Here is a 24,632-nt window from a genome sequence, read left to right as displayed (position 1 = left end):
TGAAGCCAGGGCACGGTCACATAGCTCTTTTGTGGGGTGGGGGGACAAGATTTAGGATTTGGGGTCCCGACCGTCCCTATCTGACTTCTCCCATCCCTGAATTACTGGGCGTATCTGGACCTCCCAGAATCTGAGACCCAAGGGAAGGGAAGAGAGATAGAAGGGTGTTCAGGATCCTGTCCTCCCAGCATCCCGCCCCCAATTCACTCCCAGTTAACCCCGACGTTGCCAACTTAGGGAAAGCCTCGCCCCTGCCTCCTTCACGCATCGGCAGCCTCCAAGTGAACGTTAACCCGGTGGGTCTCGGGGAGTGGGCACTGCACCCCTCCCCCCCCCCCGGCCCCGAGACCAACCCGGGCCCGGCGTGGAGGCTGGCGGTAACGGGGCCAGGGACAGTGCAGCGCTCCCCTCCGCAGCCCGCCCCCCGCCCCGGGCGGTGCAGCCCCTTCCCCGCCGACCCCGCCGCAGCTCTGCGCCCTCCCCTCCCGGGGCCGCGCGGCTCTGACCGATTTGCCTCTGGTGGTGGCGCCCGGGGGCGGGGGACGGCGGTCCCCGGGAGCAGCCCCGCCCCCGCCCGCGCGCCGCCCCCGAGGAGTCCGCGGGGAGGAGGAGACTCCGGCGCAGAGCGGGGGCCGCGGGAAGCGGGAGGGGAGCGCGGGGAGCCGCGGGGGCCGGGGCCGGCCCAAGGGCGCCCTCGCCTCGGAGCCGAGCGTGGAGGCCGGGGCGCAGGCGGAGGCCGGCGGGGCGGCGAGCGCAGAGAAGTTTGGCGGCGAGGGGCCGGGCGTCCCGGGGCGGCTGGGCGGCGAGGCGGCGGCGGCGCGGGGGCCGGGGCCATGGGGGCGGGCGCGGGCGGCGGGGCTGGCGCGGAGGCGGCGCGGCGCGCACAGAGCCCCCGGAGCTGCGCGGCCGGCGCGGCGCAAAGTTAGCCCGGCGCCCCGGGACGAGCCCCGCAGCCGCCCGCCGGCCCTGGACCCCGCGTCGGCATGGGCGAGCACCCCAGCCCGGGCCCCGCAGTGGCCGCCTGCGCCGAGGCGGAGCGCATCGAGGAGCTGGAACCCGAGGCCGAGGAGCGGCCGCCGGCGGCGCCGGAAGACGTGAGTGCCCCCTCCCCCGCCCGGGCAAACTTTCTGGGGGGCACTAAGGGGGAGCTGCCCCCGTCTCGCCCCCGCGGGGCAACTTCGAGGTTTCAAGGTGACGCGGGAGCGCCCCGGATTGGCCGGGTCCCCGCGGGCGGGAGGGGGCGGAGGGACCGGTCTCCCCCAAACGCGCGCGCGCCACCCCCCGCTCGGGCTCCGCGGCTTCCATGCGGGACGCAGCCCCGCCGCTGCGCTGGGGACTGGTCGGCCGCGGGAGCCCCCTCCCCGCGGCTGGTGCAGTGGCCGGGACACGGCGTTTTCCCGCAGAGGCGGCCGCGTCACAGCCGTGACTACCCCTCCCCTCCCGCTCGCGACCTGCGGGCTCTCTGAGCCCGGGGAAGGAGCGGGCGCCGCAGAGTCCCCGGAACCCGGCCGCGCCGACCGCTCTGGCGACCCCCTTCTTCGCTTCCGGATTAGCTCCCTCCCGGCACCTGCCCTGTCGCCACACTGATTGAAATTCAAGCCGGCCCGGGTCCCTGAACCCGGCCGGAGGAGGGAGAGGCGGAGTGCTGGGAGCAGTGTCGCTTCCAGAAGAGAGCCCAGGAGTCCCAGACCGAGTCGATGCCAGCGACGGTCCCCCGGGCGAGGATGGGGAGGGGCTGCTCCAGAGGGCTTCCCTGCCATCTGCTGCTGGAGTCTCCTTCCCTCTGGTCTGGGGAGCCATCGGCGGAGCGGGCACTGGGGAGTCCTGGGAACTGGGATTTCTTAAGCTACTCCCTCCTGAGGTTAACCTGCATATAGAGGTGAAAAACTGGAGAGACATTCTGCCCTGCCCTAGCCCTCTCTCAGGGTAGGGAAATGGAGAAGCCAGGACCCCTAACCTACCGGGGAATGTGCCCCAGGAGAGCTTAACCACTTCCCTCCCCTTTGGCTCCCTTGGTTAAACCTCTCACCTGCTTCTGGCTCCCAAGCCCTGTACTCACCAGGCTCATGTACTCAGCACTTAGATTCAGCCTTGGAGAGACTGTTTAGATTTCAGTGCATTCCGGAGACCCCTCCTCCCAAACTGCAGCAACGGTTAGTGTTTATTCAGGGCTGAGTTTTCCTGAGTAGGGGGGGGTTCTCTGACCCCCAGCAGGTGGAGACTGTTGCAGCAGGGTGGGTTCCCAGGTGTGGGAGTAGACATGGACATGAGCCTTAGGCAGAAGTTATTAGAGGCCCTTGTATAGAGTTGGATGCCTTTATTTAGTAATTGCTGAGAATCACCCTTGCTCAGCGTATCCCTCCTCCCGCCGGACTCCAAGAGAGGGACAACCCCCCCTCCCCCAACCTGAGTTCCCTGTCTTTGCTTAGTGCAGACTCATTTGGGGAGCTCCCCCCAGGTTTCCCCTGGTGTCTTGTGGCGGGTTCCTGAGTCTGGGCAGCAGCTGGGAAGCTATGTCAGAAATATCAGGGGCTAGAGAGTCCTTGGTGATAAGTGTGTGTTTCTTTCTCTCTCTTCTCTTCCTCCTCTTCTGCATGGCCTCCCTCTCTACCAGCACTGGAAAGTCCTGTTTGATCAGGTATGTGAGCGGTTAAATGACCCCACTTCCTTCCAGCCCTCCCCACAATCAGTCTCCCTGCTTGCGTGGGCTTCCCAAGCTCTGCACTCCTGAGACGGTGCGGTGTGGTGGGGGCGTGGCTTAGTGCATCTCCGAGACTGATCGACAGTGCTCTCCACTGCTCTCCAGGTTTCAGGAGTAGGCGGTGGGCTCGCCTGAGAGATCCTTCGCTCCCTCCTCTTCCCAACTCTGCCTTCTAAATACCATGTAGAAATTGCACAATAGGTATCAAAAGCCTGGGACATTCCCTATATGCGGGGATGGGGGGGGTGATTGCAGTCGGGACTGAGGAGGTGGGGGAAGGGCTTAGATTAATATACCCTCTCCTTTTTTACCTCCACCTTCAAAGATCCATGGCCACCACTGAAGTCAACTCTCTGCTGTCCTTGGAGAGTGACTCACAGTATGGGCTCTTTTGAAAGCTGACTCTAACTTTGCGGCAGGGATGAGAGTTATGGGAAATAGTATGTGATTGTTTGCAACTCCTAGCGTCTAGATGTGGGGAATGGAGTTGGGAATGCCAACTTTGGAATCTCTTGATGGACATTTGACCTTCAGCAAGGAAACAGTTTCTTGGTTGCTTAGTACCGGTGTTGAGAGCTTTTGTGTATTTCCCTCTCTGTCTCCATTCCCGGATGCAGAGGAGAGGAGGCAAGGGATGTTCCAGCGCAGGGGGACTAGTGAGCGCTCTGGTCCTGCAGTAGGCATGATTGTGCCATGAAGTTTGCACAACTTTAAGAGCCCAGTCTGGTTGGGCCAGAGGGAACCTGTTGGGTTGGATGAGGAGATGAAGCTGACAAAGTAGCTTGGACCAGACCTTATCCTGTTGTAGGCAGGGAAAGCCTTTGAAAGTTTTTTCAGCAGGGATCCAAGCAATGCTTTGGAAAGGTCCTGTGTGCTAGTGGGGAGGAGGTAAGGTGGATGGCAGGCATGAGAGAAAGTAGGCAGGGACCTGCTGCAGTGAATGAACATGGAGGATGGCAAGAACAGAAAGGAAGAGGGACGTGGCAATGGGGGAATTGGAAGATGTCACTGGACCCGCGTAGATGAGCGAAATGCATAGATAACTTTGGGATTCTGAACCTGGAAGGAAAAAGGGGAAGTCGGGGTGAGGGGGTGGGGTGTTGGCAAAAATGACAGCTTTGGTGACAGACCAGTTCAATGCGAAGAACCCACCAAATGCAGGTGCCCGAGTGGGACCGAGACCCGGAATTACAGCTGGAAAGTCGTGCTGGCAGGGGTTGGGGGGTGCTTGCGGGCACCCCCCACATTAGAATGAGGCCTGGCTGTGGTTTGGGGAGCATCCGCTGGCTCCCGGCTCCCGTCCCAGCGGGGTGGCGCATCTCTCCCTCTGCTCCCACTCGCCACCCACTCTCCCTTCAGTTCCTGGGAGCACAGCGGCCGCCCTGAGGCAGGAGGGGCCTCCTGCTGCCACCGACACCACGACCAGCAAGCTGTCAGCCCTTCACACCTCCTGCCAGATTTAGAATCAGAACCTAGAACAAAGTGTATCATTCTTTCTCCCTCTGTGTCTGTCTTCCTCATTTGATTAATTTTCTGTGTATGTTTACATTTTAAAAGGAACTATTTGGGTGAATGGAGGAAAACAGTAGGAAGAATTTGGAGCAGAGAGAGGAGAGCAGAGAGAATGTATAGCAACTAATACTCGAGGGTGGTCTGTGAAATCCATTTTCTCCCACCGGAGGGAGGTCCCTCGTGTCACAGGGAGCATCCCCCTGCTTCTGGGAAGGCCCACCCGGAAACAATGCTAGACAGACAAAATTAATTATAGGAAAGAAACTCCCAAAATACTCCGGGCAAACCATTGTTTTCTCACAGTAAGTTCTGCCTTATGCCTATTCCCCGTCCATCACGTGGTGTTAGAAGCCCATTTCTGGGGGCACCTGGGGTGGGGGGCGCAGTCGGTTAAGCATCTGACTCTTGGTTTTGGCTGAGGTCATGATCTTGGGGTCATGGGATCGAGCCCCACGTCTGGCTCTGCTCAGTGAGGAGTCTGCTTGTCCCTCTCCCTCTAAAATAATAAATCTTTTTTTTTTTTAAGAATTTATTTGTCAGAGAGAGAGAGAGAGAGCTTGCACAAGCAGGGGGAGTGGCAGGCAGAGAGAGAAGCAGGCTTCCCGCTGAGCAAGGAACCCGATGCGGGGCTCGATCCCAGGACCCTGGGATCATGACCCCAGCCAAAGGCAGCCACTTAACTGACTGAGCCACCTAGGTCCCCCTAAAATAATAAATCTATAAAAAAAAAAAAGAAGCCCATTTCTGTTACCTTCCTTCCTGTGGGTGATTTGTGTTTAAGGAGAGCTGCTCCTGAGCAGGACTTGACCTCTGGCAGAGATCCAGTCCCTCTGTGTTCCTTGCCCCTACTTCGTGAAGCTGCCCCTGGACCATTCCCCAGTGGCGCTAACTGGAGAATACCTATGAAGCTTCACAAAGGGGTGTACAGCTTCAGGATGTGAGGTTATTCAGAATTTGGAAGGGTTTTCCCCTTTGCCTTTCCTGTGGGCCTGCTTAACGGTAGGACTTGAGGATTGTGGACCTTGGTGCACTTAGGAAAGAGCATTTCACTGGAGGTTGAGGCAGCCCCACCCCCAACCACCTTATCCAGAAATGGACAGCCCTGACCAAACTGTGGTCAGTGGGGGGTTCATGACACCTGTCAGAGTCTCTGCAAGCTGATGTGTTCACCTTCCAGAGGTTGATGGGATGAGAAGCTGGCCAAAGTTGGTCCTCCTTTCCTTTCTTGGTCAAGGGAACACCAGCGATCACCCAGTTTCGAACTGGGACCTGCTGGGACTTCTCCCCCTGGTTTTAGGGATATTTGGCATTGCACCAGTTCCCTCTGTGCTGTCTGGTTCTTTAGCACATGGAGTAGCTTTGACCCAGCATGAAGCTAATTAAACCCCAAGAACTAGAAGCCACGACCTTGGCCTGTTGGTCCTGTGTGGTCACCCCTCAAATAATTGGTCAGGATGCCTTTTGTGGGAGTTGGAAGTGAAGAAAACAGATGACCCCAGTCATCTGGGAATTTGGCTGGCTTGCTCAAGCAGGAGAGTAGCATGCCAGCCCTCCTTACCCCACCCCTGACTTCTTCCCCGTGGGTCCTGGAAGTTATAGTAGGCGGGAAACCAGGAGGTCATCACTTCAACCCCTAGACGGTCCATCATATGTTTTGTTTCTTATTTCCACTTCTGCTTGAGGGAATTATCTTTTCATGTGCCTGGGACCTAAACGGTTTTCCTAAATATTAGATTTTTTTTTAAATTTTTTTATTTTATGTTAATCCCCATACATTACATCATTAGTTTTAGATATAGTGTTCCATGATTCATTGTTTGTGCATAACACCCAGTGCTCCATGCAGAACGTGCCCTCAATACCCATCACCAGGCTAACCCATCCTCCCACCCCCCTCCCCTCTAGAACCCTCAGTTTGTTTTTCAGAGTCCATCGTCTCTCATGGTTCGTCTACCCCTCCGATTTCCCCCCCTTCATTCTTCCCCTCCTGCTACATTCTTCTTCTTTTTTTTTTTCTTTCTTAACATATATTGCATTATTTGTTTCAGAGGTACAGATCTGAGATTCAACAGTCTTGCACAATTCACAGCGCTTACCAGAGCACATACCCTCCCCAGTGTCCATCACCCAGTCACCCCATCCCTCCCACCCCACCCCCCACTCCAGCAACCCTCAGTTTGTTTCCTGAGATTAAGAATTCCTCATATCAGTGAGGTCATATGATACATGTCTTTCTCTGTTTGACTTATTTCGCTCAGCATAATACCCTCCAGTTCCATCCACGTCGTTGCAAATGGCAAGATCTCATTCCTTTTGATGGCTGCATAATATTCCATTGTATATATATACCACATCTTCTTTATCCATTCATCTGTTGATGGACATCTTGGCTCTTTCCACAGTTTGGCTACTAAATATTAGATTTTAAAGTTACCTAAATACGAATCTGTTGTCATAGTGTAGTATTGTGCAAAATGTCTTATTTTTCTGTAGTTGAATCTGTTGAGATTTTCCATCATGATTCCTTCTGTTGCTTTAGACCTGAGACAGTCTTCATCCTTCTTCATTTTTTTTAAAGTTTATTTATTAAGCAATTTCTACACCCCACATGGGGCTCAAACTCACAACCCTGAGACCAAGAGTCGCATGCTCTTCCAACTGAACCTGCCAAGCACCCCAGTCTTCATCCCTCTTTAGATCTTATAAATATGCATTTCTATTTCCTACTACAGTTTCTGTGACTAACGAAATCATCCAGCCCTTTACTCCATCCAGACCTTGTTTCTATCCAGTTATGCCAGCACTTATTAAGAAACACTTCCTTTATTTTTTTTTTTTTAAGATTTTATTTATTTGAGAGGGAGAGAAAGTGCATGAGCACAAGCAGGGGGGAAGGGCAGAGGGGCAGGAAGAGGGAGAAGCAGACTCCCCGCTGAGCAGGGAGCCCGATGCGGGGCTCGATCCCAGGACCCTGAGATCATGACCTGAGCTGAAGGCAGATGCTTAACCGACTGAGCCACCCAGGCGCCCCAAGGAACACTTCCTTTAATGTGTTTAGAAAATTTTATCACTTGGTAAATTTTTATATGTGTGGGGCCAGTTTATTCTTTGTCTCATCTATCGTGCTGATGTTTGTAATTTTGCGCAGGTAATGTGCCCTTCAGTTCTTGCTTTATGTTGTTCCATAGGCTCCTCTTTTTCAGGTTATGTTTCGGCAGTCTCAGGCCCTTCCCGAACTCTAGGGAGGTGCCAACTCTAGGGAGGTGCCGTCAGGGATCCAAGGTCAAAGAGTGGGTCCATGGCAGATACTGGACCCGAATGCACTTAACCCCTAAAGGACTTCCAGGGTGGGAAAGTCATTTCCAGGTTCACCCTTAAAATACCTTCAAGATCTACCTTCAATATATGCAAATGTTTAATGAGCAAAAGTGTTTGGAGCAGAGTTCTGTTGAGTCAACAAAGCACAGTTGCTTTTGAGCTCAGATGAGTGAGAAGGAAAAGGAAGGATTGGAAGTAATTTGGGGTTTTTTCCCCCCTTCCACTGGGAGCATACATTTCTCAGGCCCCCATAAGAGCCCCAACTTTGCTAATCTCCCAGAAGGAGAGCAGACAAGTTGTGGCTGTCCCACCACTGAAATTATAAACGTGCTACAACCAGCACGCAGAGCAACTGAGATGACCTGCTGGGTGCAAGAGCCTGGATTTGGAGTCAGATGGACCTGGCTTCAAGCCTTATGCTTTTGTCACTGGGGCCAAGTGGCATTAGCTCTCTGAGCCTCGATTTCCTCATTTGTAAAACAAGGACAGTGATCTTGAACTCCAGGAACAATAGTAGGAATTAGATGGAAGTGGAGACTCTTTACAATGTCTGATATCCAGTGGACATTCAACAGCTGTCTCTTAACTGGGAATCAGAATTTGCTGGAAGATGCACGGGGCTGCTTCTGAGATCCAGCCCCCCCCCCCCCCAGGGAAGGCAGCGGCCTCTCTAAACCAGCTCCTGCCCAATCCAGGCTCCTGGAAAGAGAGCCACTTCTGAGCCTGGAGGATTTTCCTGCTGGCTTTCCCTAAGTGTCTCCCCTGCTCGGCCCCCTTCTCTCCAGCCTGGGGTCTTCCCTTGGCCTGACCCTGAAGTCATCCTCATTTGCAGTTCTCCCGCAAGCTGCCTTAAGTTCTGGGAGCTGAAAAGAGGTTCATATGGGGCCACCGAATGGATTAGCAAGGGGCCACAGCGAAAACACCTGCCCCGGAGGCAGGGCATTGATGGCGGCCCCCTGGAACACACGATTAGCCGGCAGAAAGAGGTTCCCAGAGAAGGACAAAGCCACGAGTTTGCTCAGGCTCTGCACCTCCAACCCCTTATCAGGTGGCCTCCAGGGCGCTTGAGGCTGTGGACGTGCCTCCACCAGCACAAAGCGAGCTTTCCTATCCTGCTCCTGCCCCAGTGACCTTGGCAGCCATGCTGAATTAACCCTTTTATCCCTGACCTCTCACAGAACTACATTTGGTGGCAGTTGAGCGGTGGGGCCCAGGGACCTGAGACTGCATGCTGCCTGCCCACATAATGGGCACACATGCGTTCAAGCAGACGACACATCAGACTGCAGCCCCGAGTGTGTCGTCGTGGGTCCAAGCATCTCCTCCCCATGCAGGCCCTGACTGGGTGGGGCTGCCTTGTTCACGCCGGCCCCTCCGGGGCTGCTCCCACCTCAAGGACCATAGGTCAGAAGGCTGGTGGAAGCACCTTGTCCGATCTGCTCCTTTTGCCAGGGCGGAAGCAGAGCTCAGCGCCCTCTGAGACCGCTTGGTGCAGTCGTGTCAGAGCTGGGACTCGAGCCCCGTTGTGCTCCCCTCTGACCTGTGTTCCCAGGCGTCCATTTTCTTACTTGGCGTCCTGAGTGACTAGGGCAGCGGTGAGGACAGGTGTGTATCTGGCTCAGGTCCCAGTCTGCTCCCAGCTGTGGGGCAGTGGGCAGGCCAGGGGACCTCTCCAAGCCTCCGTTGTCTCACCTGGGAGCTGCCTAGAACACTTCCCTTCCCTCAGGGTTGGCGTGCGGCCCGGGACGTGGCATGCGGGTAGCACTTGCCACAGCACCAAGTGAGCGCCTGATAAACATGGCCGTCATGTCCTGTCCCTGGAACTTAGGGAAATGGATGCTGTTCTCAGAAGAACCTCTGACACGTAATAGTTCTAGGTGGCGAATCTTAGTGTCCAGATCCCCAGTCTGGGGTTCTTCTGCCCTATCGAGCTGGCTTCTTCCACATGTGTCCTGAACTTTCTGCAGGGAAAGGAGGGAAGCTTTGGGACAAAGGCTGCCTGGGATGGGGGTGGCGCCCAAGTGTCCCCTCTGCTCACTGGCTGCATGCCTGCACGGCTGAGGGTGAAGGGTCCGGCCATCAGGCGACCAGAGCCCGGAGCCAGCCTCCTCTGCCTGGTGTCCCATTGGGCAGTTCCTGGTGGCCTCCCGTGAGAATAGGGCACTCTTCTGTGTTACGGAAATGAGTCCATGTGTATCTTGAGTTGTGAACAACTAGGGGTAGCCACCACCTCTGTCCCGCCAGCTTTTCTGAAGCAAGTTACAGGTTGGAGTCGGGAAATATTTCTTTGAGGGAGCAACTATTGAATGACTACTGCATGCACATAGGTCCTCATCTCATTTTGATCTTTCAACAGCCCTGTGAGGTGAGTGGTGCTATCCCCTCTTTACAGAGGAGGACACTGAGGCCCAAAAGGGAAGGGCTTGCCCAGAGACCCAAAGCAAATAAGGGTCCTCTGCAGAAGGGGCTGTATGTCTTTGTCCACATGGCTTCAGGTGGCTTTTGAAACAGGGTGGAGGGCCCCCAGGAGGTGAAAGTGTTTGGTGACCGTTTATCCTACCTGCCCGGCTCCCACTCCCCTCCTCCCTGGATCTCTCAGCCCTCTCATTTCTGGGGAACAAGGGACCCTTCGGTGGCTTCCAGGAGAAGCAGCGGGAGGAAATGGGTTTAGGCTGAAAGGAGGGATGGGGCAGGTGTCAGCCCCCTGCCCCCTGGTTGCACCCAATCCCACCCCTCCCTGCCAGTGGCTGCCCCCCTGGGCCTGGATGCCTGCCTTCGTGGCTATGACTCAGCTTTGGTCCCCAGGCGGCTGTGATGGTTGTGCCTAGATGAGTCAGCCCGGGCAGTGCGTCTGCTCCTGGGGACCCAAGGGACCTGCCTCTGAGTCACAGCCCCCAGCTGCCCTCTCAGAGTCTTCAAGGCCTTCTTTGGGGGGCTCTGAGAAAAGGAGAAGCAAGGTCTTCCAAGAGGCTGTGAGGCTGGAAAGAGACAAAGCCTGGAGGAAGGAGCCGGCCCCCACCCCTCATTGCCCTCCTAACCCCAGCTTCCTATATGGGGGTGGGTAGTCTGGGAGTTCTTCCCCTCCAGCCCAGGTGTTGAGAGAGTTGGGTGGTTTCTGGAAACATGCCCATTATCCAGCAACTCAGCCTGGATTCAGGCCAGGATGCCCGCTTCTCTGCTGAGGGAAGGGCGTTCTAGCTCCCTAACCAGGCTGCCAACCTCAGAGCCGGGTTCAGCTGTTTGACTTATGGGGAGCAAGGATGCTCAGGAGCCCGTCTTGGGGCTTAAGGGAGAAACCTCCTGAGAGGGACGAGCTGCCTCCCCCCAGACCCCTTCCATGGCAGCTGAAAGAACAGAAATAATACAGCTGGGAATCCTAGAATCACAGAAGCTTCTCCAGCTGTCAGAGGCCTTGGCCTGGCCAAATCCCAGGGGAGCACAAGGGTCCCTCGTGCCTCCATGTGGGGAGACCCAAGGACAGGAGGGTCAGAACCTGGTTTTCAGGAACTGGTCTCTCTTCTGCCCAGGGAGGCTTGAGGTTTGAAAATCCACTCCAGCCCCAGTTTGAGCAAGCCAGATGGTGCCCTGCTCCACTCACTGGGAGGGCCTCTGGGCAAACTGTTCATCTCTGTGAACCTCAGTTTCCATATCTGTTAAACAGGACTAATCACACTCACTCTAGGGTTGGTGTGAGAATAAAAGTAATAAGATATTTGTGAAAAATCAGTATTTCAGAATCAGGGGACTGGCGTGAGGTGGTTTTCTCTATGGGGAGAATTAGCATCCTCATTTGCGAGGAAGGAGAACTGGAAGAGAAAGCTGCTATTCCCATAACCTCACCTCCTGACCTCAGCAGCTGCAGGCCTGGACCTAATTTATGGGGCAGTAAATATCCATAATGGGCCAGAGTTCCCTGGTGGGCTCTGGCTGTTGGGTGGGGACAGCTCTGCTGAGCCCTAAGCCCCTGGGTAGCCTCGTTAATTCATCTCTGTTCAGAAGCCGGGTAATGATGCAAGGACCCAGCAGATGAGGCTTGCTAACCGTCCCCAAAGTGGAGAGGGGCAACTGCCTGTGCTTTGCCCCGCCCCCTGCATGCATGCCATGTGGTCACTTCCCCGGGCTCCTTCTGTCTTGGAGGACAGAGAGAGGACACTGGGGCCAGGGATGGGAGCCTTCCTTAGATCCCAGGTCCCGACCTTCTGGACTGGAGAGGTCTCCACCAGGATGGCACTCCACGTGCTTCCTTCGGGGTCCTTGAAGGTACTCACACCCTTCACTGAGATCCTGGGCCTCTCTACATCCAGGAGAGGGAGAGGGTCAGCCTGGGACAGGAAGGGAGTTCGAGTGTTGGGAACAGGGATCAGACGTGCAATTGTCTTGGAAATGCAGTTTGTCCAATTCACACATACGTAATAGATATAAAATAAGTGTGTTCCTTTCTTCTTTTTCTTATGCTTCACTGCTGCTGGGTAAACTCTGAAGCTTGGCCTGGCTCCCTGGCTGGCGGCAGGAGGGGGCGGGCTGGGGAACATGGCGCCGCTGTCCTGGGTGCTGAGCAGGCAGATCCCGGCTCCCGCAGGGCTGTTCTCTGTGAGCTCAGCCCAGCCTTTCCCTTAGGCCAGTCCCTGATTCTTCAGCCTCTCCGGGGCAGCATCCCCCTCACCCCTTGGGCTGCGGCCTGGGCCCGGCAGATTTCTAACTGTGGCAGGCCTCCAGACAAAGTGTCGATGGACTTGAGGGCCTTTGCCACTCAGGAAATGAAGGTGAAAGGCTGGTTTGGAACCATGGGCAGAGGGGCCGGGTTCCACAAAAGGAAGAAATGACTCTATGGACTCATGCATTTTTCCCAAAGAGTGTTCTATGGCATGTTGCTGTGGAAAGTATGATGCCCAAAGGTCCAATAAGTTTGGAAAATACTGGGCTGAACAAAATCAGACACGTCTCTTCACTGTGAGAACTTGCAGAGCCCTTAGTATGGTTTTATGCATCAGGCCCTTCCAGAAGGGTTTCCCAAACTTATGGGACCTTGGAAACCTTATGTGTGTTTTACACATGGGGAAACTCTGAGCCAGGGGCCATATTTCATACACAAGACAGGACAAAGAAAGACGAGGAAGGGCAAGACTGGGGCAGGTTCCCATGGAGGGACCCAGAACCTTTCCCATCTTGACCACTAACTCGAGCTGTAATCTTGGGCTAGTTTCTTTTGCTCTCTGCACCTGTTGCCCTGTCCAGAAAATGAGGTGCGATGCCTGGCACATGGCCGATCCTTGGTAAATATTTGTGACATGAACAAAGGACTGGATTGGACTGGGGTCTTTCAAACCGTTTTTAGCCACATGGTCCTTATGATAGGAGGGGGCAGGCCGCAGGCCCCTCTGCCTGGATGTGAATCCATCTGCACCGACTGCTGGCTGTTCCAACGTGGCCAACTCAGCTTTCCGGGCCTTGTTTCCCCCCCTGCAAAATGGAGCTCATAATGGCATCTACCTCAGAGTTTTGTTGTGAGGGTTAAATGGGGGACCACCTAATTTATCATCCAACTCGGGACCATTTTTGAGGGGGAAAGGGGTGCTGGTAATAATCATGCTCAGACAGTAGGTCTCCGGCAAACTAGGACATGGGGTGAGCTGAGGTTTCAGTCAGGTAATACCTGAGACCTAGAAGCCATTCTGCATATATGTAGCTTCTATCATGTTGTTCAACTGAGTACTATGCAGAAAGCCAGTACATGAAACAACTCCAGAATGGGGTCTGCTCAGCGACCCCCTCCCACCCTCTCGGGGTGTCAGAGCCCCTAAAACTCTGCAGAGCAGTTTGAGAACCATAGAGATTCCTGTCAGCTCTCCTGGACCATGAATTCCGATTCCCTGGCCTGCTGCCCCTCTTGCCACGGACACCGGATCCCTCTGACAGCACACCCCCGATGCGAGTTGCCTCATCCTGATCCCAAATGTCCCATCAGCCCTTTGACCAAGGAGAGAAGATTGGCTGCCCCCATGGGCTGTATAGGTTGTGGATTTCTTTTTAAAAAGTATTTTATTTATTGGGGCACCTGGGTGGCTTAGTCATTAAGCATCTGCCTTCGGCTCAGGTCATGATCCCGGGGTCCTGGGATCGAGCCCCGCGTCGGGTTCCCTGCTCGGCGGGGAGCCTGCTTCTCCCTCTCCCACTCCCCCTGCTTGTGTTCCCTCTCTCTCAAATAAATAAATAAAATATATTTTTTAAAGATTTTATTTATTTATTTGACAGAGAGAGAGACAGTGAGAGAGGAAACACAAGCAGGGGGAGTGGGGGAGGGAGAAGCAGGCTTCCCGCGGAGCAGGGAGCCCGATGCGGGGCTGGATCCCAGGATCCTGGGACCATGACCCGAGCAAAGGCAGACGCTTAACCAACTGAGCCACCCAGGGGCCCCTTGGTTGTGGATTTCTTTCCCCAACCCCCATTTGCATATGGTGTGCTTGTGTGTGCAGGGATGGGGATGGACACCCTTACATCACCCTGAGAAGGGACAGTTCCTACCATATGATTGGAAGAGAAACCGAGGCAGCGTGGTTAAGCAGCTGGGAGCAGGGTCCCTTCTGAAACCCTCCCACTGCTCCTTGCCCCAGAGAAGGGAAGCAGCCCTAGGTGGCAGCAGTCCGAATGTGGCGGCTTCTTGCCCCAGTCTAGGTCACGAGTGCACCAGGAAGGGGTCCAGGCTGGGAGATGCGGTCCGGGACAGGGCGTTTGTGGGGCCCCAGGCTGGGGAAAACTGGCGACCTGGAGGATTAAGGGGCCAGAGGGCTGGATGGTGCTGGGATTAAACGTCCCTTGAGAGCCTCTGGCAGCTCTTTTCATGGCGGAGGCAGGTGGGCGGGAGCCGAGGGAGGGTCAGCCCTCACTCTGCGTCTTCTCCCCCTGAGGCCAGCATCCTCCGCTCAGGCTGAATGTGGGCTTGGCCTGCCCCCTCCCTCCACAGTGCTGGGCCCTAGTCAGGAGGCAGCTGCGAGGATGCTCCTGACTCCTGGCTCCCCGCTGGGCCCCTGCCTGTGGCCCTTTCACAGCCCACTGTCCCCAACTCCCCCCCCCCCACACACACACCCCAGCCCTCGTCAGGCTGCCTGGAACCCGCCCAGACCTCATCCCAAGAGCGACCCACTGCTAAAACTGGATGAATCCAGGGCTTGGGGGGAGCTTTGGGGCCTTCAGCACATTATTAATGAGGAAAATTGCATTTGTAGGGTTTCTTTTCCCAAAAGCTCCAAACCACGGATCTTATCCCCTATACCTGGCCTCGAAGGAGTCCCAAAGGCAGGAAGTGTGCCCAAAGGGCCAGCCAAGCCCCTGTTACAGGGTTGCTCCCTGCTTTGCTTTGAATGAGGCAAGAAGAGCCGGACACTGAGTCTCCGCCCTGGCCCTGCTGCCCTGCGTTTGCTCTAACCCGCTGCAACCTGAGGGGACGCGAGGCACGCTTGATAGATGAGGCAGTTATGGCTTGAGATGTTTACTCTGAATTATACAAACTCGTTAGTGGCTGAAACAAGAATGGGATTTTGCCTTGCTCCGTGCAGCCTCCTTTTGAAGCTCTCAGTTTTCTTCTGGGGCAAGGGACCTACCTCTGTCCACCTTCTGCTCGCGTCCTCTCTCTCTGATTCTTTCTCCCTTTGTCTCCCTCTGCTCCCCCCCACCCCACCCCGCCGTGCCCCATGCCCACAGTCTGCCTCTGCTCCGGCCCTCATCCTCCCAGGTGGTGGGGGTCCCGGGGGGGTGTAGAAGGCGTCCTGTGTGGAGCCAGCCCCTTCCCTGCCTCTCCCTCCCCGCTAGGCACCCTCCGTCATCCCTGAGGCCTCATTATTAGGGTAGCGATGACCCCCATTGTCTGGCTTGTCTGGCCCTGGCACGAAAGGTAGAGTTTTGGCAGCGAAGGGAGACTTGGCCTGTTCCCAGCTCATTCTCCATAGTCTGGAGCCTGTAATGTGCTGGGGGCAGGACTGGCAGGGGGGTGGGGGGCTCCTGGAGCCACAGGGCAGCCCCTGTCACTAGGACAACAGCAGGGAGCCCTGGAGGGGGGGAGGGAGAGCTGGGGAGCAGGTGGTTCTTTGTCTGGAGCTAGAACAAGGGGAGAGGGGCCCTTGCCTGATCCCAGTCCCCCACCCCACTGCCCTCCCAAGCCTCTGAGGCAGCCCCTGGGAGGGGATTGGTGTCCCTGCTCTTGAATGAGAGGCCACTGGGCTTCCTCCCCCAGACCCGGTCAGAAGAGACTCCGTGCTGCGGGTATATCACTGCCCCCCTGCAGTGCTCATAGGGGGTGGGTGGCATTGGGGGGAAAGTGGATTTCCCCGGGACTCGGGGCTGCTTCTCCATCTCCACCCCTCACCCCCACCCTCAGCCCACCCAGCACAAGGGGCCATGTGAGGCCAGGCCGGTGAGTCAGGGGGACTGTGTCAGCCTGTGGGGATGCAAGGGGGGGTCCCAGGTACCAGGAGACCCTCACTGGCTGTCATTGCCACTTTCCCATCCAGGCCTCACTTTCCTATCTAAGCATCGGGGGGTCAGAACTGTGGCTGTGTGCGGCTCTTTCCCGCTTTCAAAATCTGTGTAGGGTGGGCCCATGAGCCCCCCTCCTCTCCCTCCCCTCGCCTCTTTGATCCTTCACTTTTGCTTCAGAGCCCCAGAGCAGCCCCTGGAGGCTGAAGGTCAGTGGCCACCAGTGCTAAGCCGCCGGGGTGCAGCATGCTGTTTGCCAGGCATGTCCCCTACCTCTCAGTGCTCCTTTCCCTGTGCCTCGATTTCCTCATCTGTAATATGGGGCTAGTTAAATAGGACCTGCTTCTGGAAGTTGTTGTCGGGGGTCAGAGAAATTACAGACATAAAGGGCTTAGAAAAGTGTTTGGCCCCATGAAAACAGCAGATTTTTATTCTTAAAGATCTTTACGGTGCAGGGAGTCACTGCGTTTCCTGAAATACTCAGTGGTGTGAACCAAATGGGTGTCATCCCTGGAACCTGGTATTTGGAATGGAGGGTGGGGACACATGCCGATTTTTAAACAAGCCTCTTTAGGGATGTCGTCCCTCGTTGAGTTCTGGGAAGAATTTAAATAGCCCAAGACTTGTGACTCTTGGCTATTTCTTTTGGGTTGTCTTAGAGGTACTGCACACCGAATCAGCCTTCCTAAAATAGTCTCCATTGACCTTCTCTAGAAAAGGGGGGAAACGTGGGCTTGGTCATCTGGGCTCCCCTATCCTGCACACAAGGACATCCACAGTGTGTTTGCCTTTTGAAATCTCAGCCGCCGTCTGGAGGCACAGCAACATTGTGTGGGGAGGCTCTTGGTGGACAGGACAGCTGCTGACATCGGCGAGAGACGGTTCTCGTCATTCTCTGGCAGGGCGTGTGCTGGGGGGGGCTCTGTGAGGAAGAAGGGCCTGCAGAAGAGGCACGGAAAGGCTGGGGACTTTTCTGGGAGAGATGAATGAGATCCTTTTCTACCTGAACCGATGATACTTTCCCTGGAAGATTAGTACCCTTCTGTTCATCCAACACCCACTATGTATCTGCCCAGGAAATGTTTACAAGTGCCAGTCATGCCAGGCTCCTGCTAAATCCTGGGGTACCCCTGTGCCACCAGCCCAGTGAGGAGGCCCAGGTAGGAGATGAGGGGGCCGGGCAGGCTGGTGGCCAGAGGTCTGTCTGATGTGCGGGGGAGGGGGGTCCAGCCCGAGCAGCCTGTGTCCCGAGGAGTCCTGAGACTGCACAGAGTTGCTGGGCTGGGTAAGTCGGAGTCTCCCTGGGAGACGAGGGGGCAAGGGGCCCCCAGGCTGAGGGACGCAGGTGTGCAAAGCTGCACAGTATCTCTGAGGAGCCCCACCCAGGCCCGTGTGCATGGCTGTGGGTGTATGTGAGTGTGGGTGTGAGAGGCGCCGGCAGCCAGGTGCGGCCGGATTTGCAAGGCTGGGCCCCTGCTCCCTGCGGCCCCGGGGCCTCAGCATCCCCCACTGGAGTCCCTCTGGCCCGAGTCTCAGAAGTTCCTCATCTTCCTCCCCTCGTTGCCTTTTCCTTCCTGCTCTTCCTCTTGTCCAGGGTTAGGATTAGGGGTGGACAGGAGGGAGCTTAACCTCTCTGAGCCTCAGTTTCCCTATCCACGCACAAGTTGGTTGGATTGGGCGATCTCAAAGGGCTCCAGGGCCTTCTAGGTCTTTAAGTGGTTGTCCATGCCCTATTTGGATGTCTCCCATGGGGGCCTTGGACACATCCCAGACGAGTCCTGGGCCTCTTGGTAGAGGGGCTGGGGACAGGAGCCGGTGAGTGGTGATGGAGACGGGTACCTGCAGGGCCCCACTGACCCCCATGCTGTCTGTGCTTCCCCCTCAGTTCGACCCTGGGAACACGGGCTACATCAGCACAGGCAGGTTCCGGAGCCTCCTGGAGAGCCACGGCTCCAAGCTGGACCCGCACAAAAGGGAGGTGCTCCTGGCTCTCGCCGACAGCCATGCAGACGGGCAGATCTGCTACCAGGATTTTGTCAACCTGGTGAGCACTCTGGGGCCCTGACCTCTGGGAGGGGTCTGTTCGGGGGTTATGGCTAAGAAGTCCTCTTTATGCGATTAAAGGGATCGGTTGGCTTGCAGCGTTGAAGGAGTCCAGGCCTCAGAAGGACCCGGTTTCTCTTTGTCTTTTGGTTCTGCCTCTGTAGTGTCAGCACATACCCAAAGAAGCCCCTGGCAGGTCCACACTCGCCCATGTGACAGCAAAGTGGCTGCAGCTTTTCCAGCCCTTACACCCTCAGGCCTCACCATGCTGGGCAAGAGAGGGTCTCCTCTGTGGTAGTTCCCACACAAAGCTTGGGATTTCCTCTCTCCCCTTGGCCTAGATTGGGTCAGTGGGATGTGTTGATTGACTCAAGCCCACCCCATGGAGCTGGGGGTGGGGCCAGTTCCACTGAGAGGGAGGCTGGGAGGAGGAGGTGGGAAGGAGGGGAGCTGGGGAGTGGATGTTGGGAGCACTGGGCACATGGGTGAAGGCCAGAGCTCCTCAGATCTGCTGGCTGATGTCCTGGTTTGTTGGAGGGGCTGAAGACAGTAGGCCTGTGAACCAGGGTTTTGGAACAGGGACTTCCTCCTCACTGGGGGCTACTGCTGTGCTGTTATGGGGGCCACTGTGGCGAGATGGGAGTGGGGTTCAGCAGGAAGCATCCCACCATGGAAGGCTGGGACATGAGTAGAAGCTGGATGAACTAGCAAGATGAATACAAGGCCAGAAGTTTCCTCTCGGTTTCCCTGTTGGTGAAGTGGAGATAGTCACCCCTTTTCTTGTCACCCATGGAGGGATAAAAGTGAAATGACTTGCATGAGGTTCCCCAGGCTCCTAGAATTCAAAGGCACCGGTGATGGGGGGGCCCAGGTGCCAAGTGCCGAGTGAGCTCTCTGATCTGGGTGTCCAGGCTTTGGAAATGTTCTCATTGCCTCTTGATGGAAGCCTTCCTTTGCCCAGAGACTAGCATGATTGCAGGGAACAGCTGTAGCGCTTTTAGGGGTAAAGAAATCTGTTTGGAGTGGACCCAGAAAGCAGACCTCCTAGAGGGTGGGGGACAGAGCTGAGCTAAATGGGGGAGTGGGGACAGTCAGGATTCATGGGAGGAGGGGCAATGGAGGTGAGCCTGTAACTTGGAGCCCAGCAGTGCCACCAAAGACCAGGCCACGGGTTTGAGCCTGCATCGGCTCTTCACAGCCCAGCATGCTTGCTACATGCCCTGCTCAGGCTCAGGGCAGAGTGAGGGCTTCGCTGGGCCAGTGGGATGCTTCTGTCCAGCTGCGGGTCTGTGGGGTCTCCCGTGTGAACTCCAGCAGTAGATGGCTTGTTCCTGTTGGGATGTCTGGATTCATGTTCTAAGCTGGAGCAGCCAGCCAGAGCCTGGATTCTTGTGAGTGGGGCTGCCCTGGAGACCAGGACTAAGGAGGGGCTCTCCGGGAGGGAAGCTCTCAGGAAGGCAGAGTGCCCAGGGGCTGGAGTCAGGCAGACCTGGGTCCTGCTTCTGCCTCTGCCTCTGCCTTTCACAGAGAAAGATCTCCTGAGCCTGGGTTTTCTCATTTGTTGTTGTTGTTTTTTTTAAGATTTTATTTATTTATTTGACAGAGAGAGACACAGCGAGAGAGGGAACACAAAGCAGGGGGAGTGGGAGAGGGAGAAGCAGGCTTCCCACTGAGCAGGGAGCCTGATGCGGGGCTCGATCCCAGGACCCTGGGATCATGACCTGAGCCGAAGGCAGACGCTTAATGACTGAGCCACCCAAGTGTCCCTGGGTTTTCTCATTTTTTTTTTTTTTAAGTTTTTTATTTATTTGACAGAGAGAGACACAGCGATAGAGGGAACACAAGCAGGGGGAGTAGGAGAGGGAGAAGCAGGCTTCCCGCTGAGCAGGGAGCCTGATGCAGGGCTCGATCCCAGGATCCTGAGATCATGACCTGAGCCGAAGGCAGACGCTTAACGACTGAGCCACCTAGGCGCCCCTGGGTTTTCTCATTTGTAAAATGAAGCCAAAGGATACCCTCTTCGGGGTTGTCGCAAGGATTAAATAAGATGGAGTATTTGAAAGATTTTGTCATCTCTAATGTTCTTCCCCCAGGTAAACTCCCCTGCATCCTTTGTGAGCCCTTTCCCAACCCATCCCGGGCCGAATGAACCAACCTTATCCAGAGCCCCCACAATGCATTGCCCAGGCCTCTCTTAGAGCACAGACCACATTGTATTACAGCTGGGTGGCCAGGGTCGTCATGTACAGGCATGCAGCTTGTGCACTGTGCAAGGGTGCCTGTCAGTAAGATGAATGGGGACTGAAATCTGGCATGGGCTTTGTTCACCAAGGCCTAGAATGGGTGCATCCACCTGCAAGAAAAGACTCCCTTATCTAGTGGCACAAGAGTACCCTACAGGCTGGCATGGGCTTTGGAGTCAGATGTATCTGGATTTGAATCCTGACTCTTTGGGTCCCTTTTTTTTTTTTTTTTTTAAATGAAAGATCTTATTTATTCATTCGAGACACAGAGATACAGAGAAAGAGAGAGGACAAGCAGGGGTAGAGGCAGAGGGAGAGGGAGAAGCAGCCTCCCCTCTGAGCCAGGAGCTGGACATGGGGCTCGATCCCAGGACCCTGGGATCATGACCTGAGCCGAAGGCAGACGCTCCACCAACTGAGCCACCCAGGCGCCCCTCTTTGGGTCCTTGAGAAAATTACTCACCTTCTCCAAGCTTTAGTCCCCATCTTTATTTTTTATTTATTTGTTTTTAAAAGTTTATTTATTTACTTAAGTAATCTGTATGCCCAATATGGGGCTCGAACTCACGACCCCAAGATCAAGAGTCGCGTGCTCTACCAACTGAGCCGGCCAGGCGCCCCTAGTCCCCATCTTTATAATGTGAGGATAGTGCTGTGCACCCAATAACTAGCATTCGCCTCTCCTTGTAAACCCCATGAGGCCTGAGACCCGGCTCGGTTCTGGGCACATCAGGGTGCAGGCAAATGGTGTGTGTGCACATTGCTTCCCCTGTCCTCGTGGCAAGCCCACCCCCGGCGTCAGTCTTCAGGGTGTGGCCAGGGTGTGTTGTGAGTATGCTGTGCATATTCGGGGACTGGGAGAGAGGATGGTAAGAGTGGCCGCAAAAGACTTTGACAGGGGCGGGGTGCCTGGGTGGCTCAGTCGTTAAGCATCTGCTTTCGGCTCAGGTCATGATCCCAGGGTCCTGGGATTGAGCCCCGCATCGGGCTCCCCGCTCCGCGGGAAGCCTGCTTCTCCCTCTCCCACTCCCCCTGCTTGTGTTCCCTCTCTCGCTGTCTCTCTCTGTCAAATAAATAGAATCTTTAAAAAAAAAAAAATAAGACTTTGACAGGGGCACCTGGGCAGCTCAGTCAGTTAAGTGTTTGACTCTTGATTTCAGCTCGGGCCATGATCTCAGGGTTGTGAGATCGAGCCTCATGTCGGACTCTGCTCTAAGCGCGGAACCTGCTTAGGATTCTCTCTCTCTCTCTCTCCCTTTGTCCCTCCTGCCTGTGTGCTCTCTTTCTCTAAAAATAAATTTTAAAAAATAGTTTGTAAAAAAGAAAAAAGATAACAGTTTGATAACATGATCCTTTCTTTTTTTTTTTAATTTTTTTTATTGTTATGTTAATCCATGATCCTTTCTTGAGCTTGCAGTGAATGAACATGGAGCCCCAAGCTCTGCCCACGTTTCCAGAACTCCTCCTGTGCCACCAAGAACCAGATCCAAGCTTTGTAGGCATGGAGAGGATGAGAATAGGGATCAATGGAAGGGGTTCATCTGGGAAGGCCTACTGGAGGGGGTGAGCGTTAAGCCATATTTTGAAGGCAAAAGACCATAGAACCCAGGAACAGAGAAGGGGGACTGCAGACAAAGGCTCATTCTACCTGGCCTGCTCTGAACTCAGGTCCTCTCCTGTTACTCCCTCCTGACACGGCTTCAAACCCCTGTGCCTTGGCCTAGTTCACCTGGCCAGCCCTGTCTGGACTTCTGCCTAGGTTTAGCCAAATGTCCCCTGCTAAGGCCACAGTCCCAGGAATATGTGGATAGTCCCCGCCTCAGCTCCCCAGGCAGCCCTGTGGGCTCTGGGGTTGGGAGAGCTCTATCTCCTCATAAGAAGGGTCTAGAGTGTGGTCGTGGAGGGCAGGTGGGAGGCGACAGAGGTCCCAGGAGGCTGGAAGTTAGCAGGACTGGCCACCTGGTTTCTAGGAATCAGGCTGACCACAGCGTGGCAGCCAGGACTGCAGTGAGGATTCATCATGGCAACATTAGGCTGCCGAGGGTAGGACCAGTCCACAGACAAGGCTTGAGAACCAGTTCCTGGGCTCACCAGGCATTGCAGTTCCCTTAAAGGCCCTCAGGAGTGATGGCCTCCCACAAGCACAGTTTTGGGTTCTAGTCCTAGAGACCTCTCTACAAACTCGCCCATCTAACCAAGGTCTGCCCACCTCTTCCCAAGCGAGGATGTCTCAGGACACGAACTCCTCATCATCCTTCAGTTCTCACTCATGATTCTTTCTTGAGCTTGCAGTGAGTGAACATGGAGCCCTAAGCTCTGCCCACATTTCCAGAACTCCTCCTGAGCCACCAAGAACCAGATCCAAGGGGCGCCTGAGTGGCTCAGCCATTAAGCGTCTGCCTTCGGCTCAGGTCATGATCCCGAGGTCCTGGGATCGAGCCCCGCATCGGGCTCCCTGCTCCGTGGGAAGCCTGCTTCTCCCTCTCCCACTCCCCCTGCTTGTGTTCCCTCTCTCGCTGTGTCTCTCTCTGTCAAATAAATAAAATCTTAAAAAAAAAAAAAAAAGAACCAGATCCAAGCTTTGTAGGCATGGAGAGGATGAGAATGGGGATCAATGGAAGGCCCTCCCTGACCACCGTGGGACCAGGCTGGGCCCCTGCCTGCTTGCTCCCCTCAGCAGCCTTCACTTGGAACCATGATTGCTGCTTAGTTATTTGCCCTGAGCACCGTTGCATTCCCCTATGTCTGGCAATGTGCTGACACTTAGTAGTTGCTCAGTAAATTGTGATGGACGGCTGACGGATAGGTGAATAGAAGGAAAGAACGGTGAACATCAGTATAGGTTCTGGAGCCATACTGTGTTTGAACTTGGTGGGTTCCTAAAACCCTCTGTGATTTGGTAGAGTGGGGTATTCCTAGTCCTTACCTAACAAGTAGACTAGTTAAGAGTATCCAGTGAGCCCAACACACGTGAAGAGCTTAGAACCACCTCGGCCACAGAAGAGCTCAGTGAATATTGCTTCTTGTTAACTATTATAGAAGAAAGAGGAAGGGGGGATGAGGCCTGTTTAGTCCAAGGAATGTGCTGGCTGGGGAAACGGGTCAGGGCTCCCCGAGACTCCCGTTCTGACCCTTTGCCGCACCATGTGTCCCACGCAGATGAGCAACAAGCGGTCCAACAGCTTCCGCCAGGCCATCCTGCAGGGGAACCGCAGGCTGTGCAGCAAAGCCCTACTGGAGGAGAAAGGGCTGAACCTCTCCCAGCGGCTGATCCGCCACGTGGCCTACGAGACCCTGCCCCGGGAGATTGATCGGAAGTGGTACTACGACAGTTACACCTGCTGCCCCCCGCCCTGGTTCATGATCACAGTCACACTGCTGGAGGCAAGGACTGGGGGAGGGGGGGCTGGGGGGAGCTGCTCAGCCTTGGGGAGGGGGCGGGGGCAGGGGAGCAGGAGACTAGCTGAGATCCAGAGGGGAAGGACAACATCTTCTCCCCGAAAAGGCAGTGGTTGAGGATCAGTTGTCATTTGCCAGTCCGGTCCCATGACAGTGCCTACAAGTGTGATTCCAGCCCCTGGACCGCAAGGCTACCCCGAGGATTATTATCAAGCGATCCTCCCCACAGCAAAATCCCCATATTTCCACCCCTACCAAAACCACAGCAACACAAGCAATGTAATAAGCTTGTTGATTTGGGGGTAGTTAACTCATTAAAAACCGAGTGATTTTAGTTATTTTAGTTCCTCCCTGAGTGAGTAACTTGGGTAAGTAGTTTGCTCCCCTGGGACTCCATCACCCACCTGTAAAGCAGGGATAACCAGACCTGCTCCCCTCCCGTAGGACTCCTCTATTCTAGAGCAAGAGTGGCTGGTGGTGCTTTCTGAACGCAAAAGCATTACAAATGCATATGGGAGGGGGTGTTTATGAACAGGTAAATGTGGGCTTAACATTTTGAAAGAACCTTCTCCCCTTAGGGAATCATCCATACCTATTGTTATTCTAACCGTCTTCTGCTTATGCAACAGAATCCAAAGGGACGAATTTCTGAATCAGTGCCCATGTGTGAGAAACTCTGAATTCTTTTGGCTGTTCAGCCTAGAACCTTGTGGGCTCCCAGCCCCAGCTCCTGAACCGTGTGCTAGAGTCTGTAAAGGTTTCTCTTCCAGAGCCATGGGCCTAATTACCACACCCTCCCCCTCCCCAAGCATATGTTCTTTTATTTTTTATTTTTATTTATTTATTTTTTTAAAAGATTTTATTTATTTATTTGACAGAGAGAGGCACAGCGAGAGAGGGAATACAAGCAGGGGGAGTGGGAGAGGGAGAAGCAGGCTTCCCACGGA

The 24,632-nt window shown here is 55.1% G+C and overlaps 1 protein-coding gene across 2 annotated transcripts in view; it reads left to right on the top strand.

Annotated features, from left to right (window-relative positions):
• Window positions 1–942: 942 nt before the first annotated feature.
• RHBDL3 (rhomboid like 3) overlaps window positions 943–24,632 on the top strand; it is a 52,871-nt gene continuing 29,181 nt past the window's right edge. Inside the window, exons 1-4 of one of the 2 annotated variants that reach the window (XM_032428969.1) lie at window positions 943–1,094; window positions 2,615–2,638; window positions 17,886–18,044; window positions 23,446–23,670. In XM_032428969.1, coding sequence (XP_032284860.1) covers window positions 984–1,094; window positions 2,615–2,638; window positions 17,886–18,044; window positions 23,446–23,670 — 519 coding nt within the window. In that variant the 5' untranslated portion in view covers window positions 943–983. The remainder of the gene's footprint in view (window positions 1,095–2,614; window positions 2,639–17,885; window positions 18,045–23,445; window positions 23,671–24,632) is intronic. The other variant, XM_032428970.1, reaches the window with a different exon arrangement.

This window comes from Phoca vitulina, unplaced genomic scaffold (genome assembly GCF_004348235.1).
Source record: "Phoca vitulina isolate PV1807 unplaced genomic scaffold, GSC_HSeal_1.0 scaffold40, whole genome shotgun sequence".
In the NCBI taxonomy this organism is placed as follows: domain Eukaryota; kingdom Metazoa; phylum Chordata; class Mammalia; order Carnivora; family Phocidae; genus Phoca; species Phoca vitulina.
This window is presented reverse-complemented; position numbering and strand designations above follow the sequence as displayed.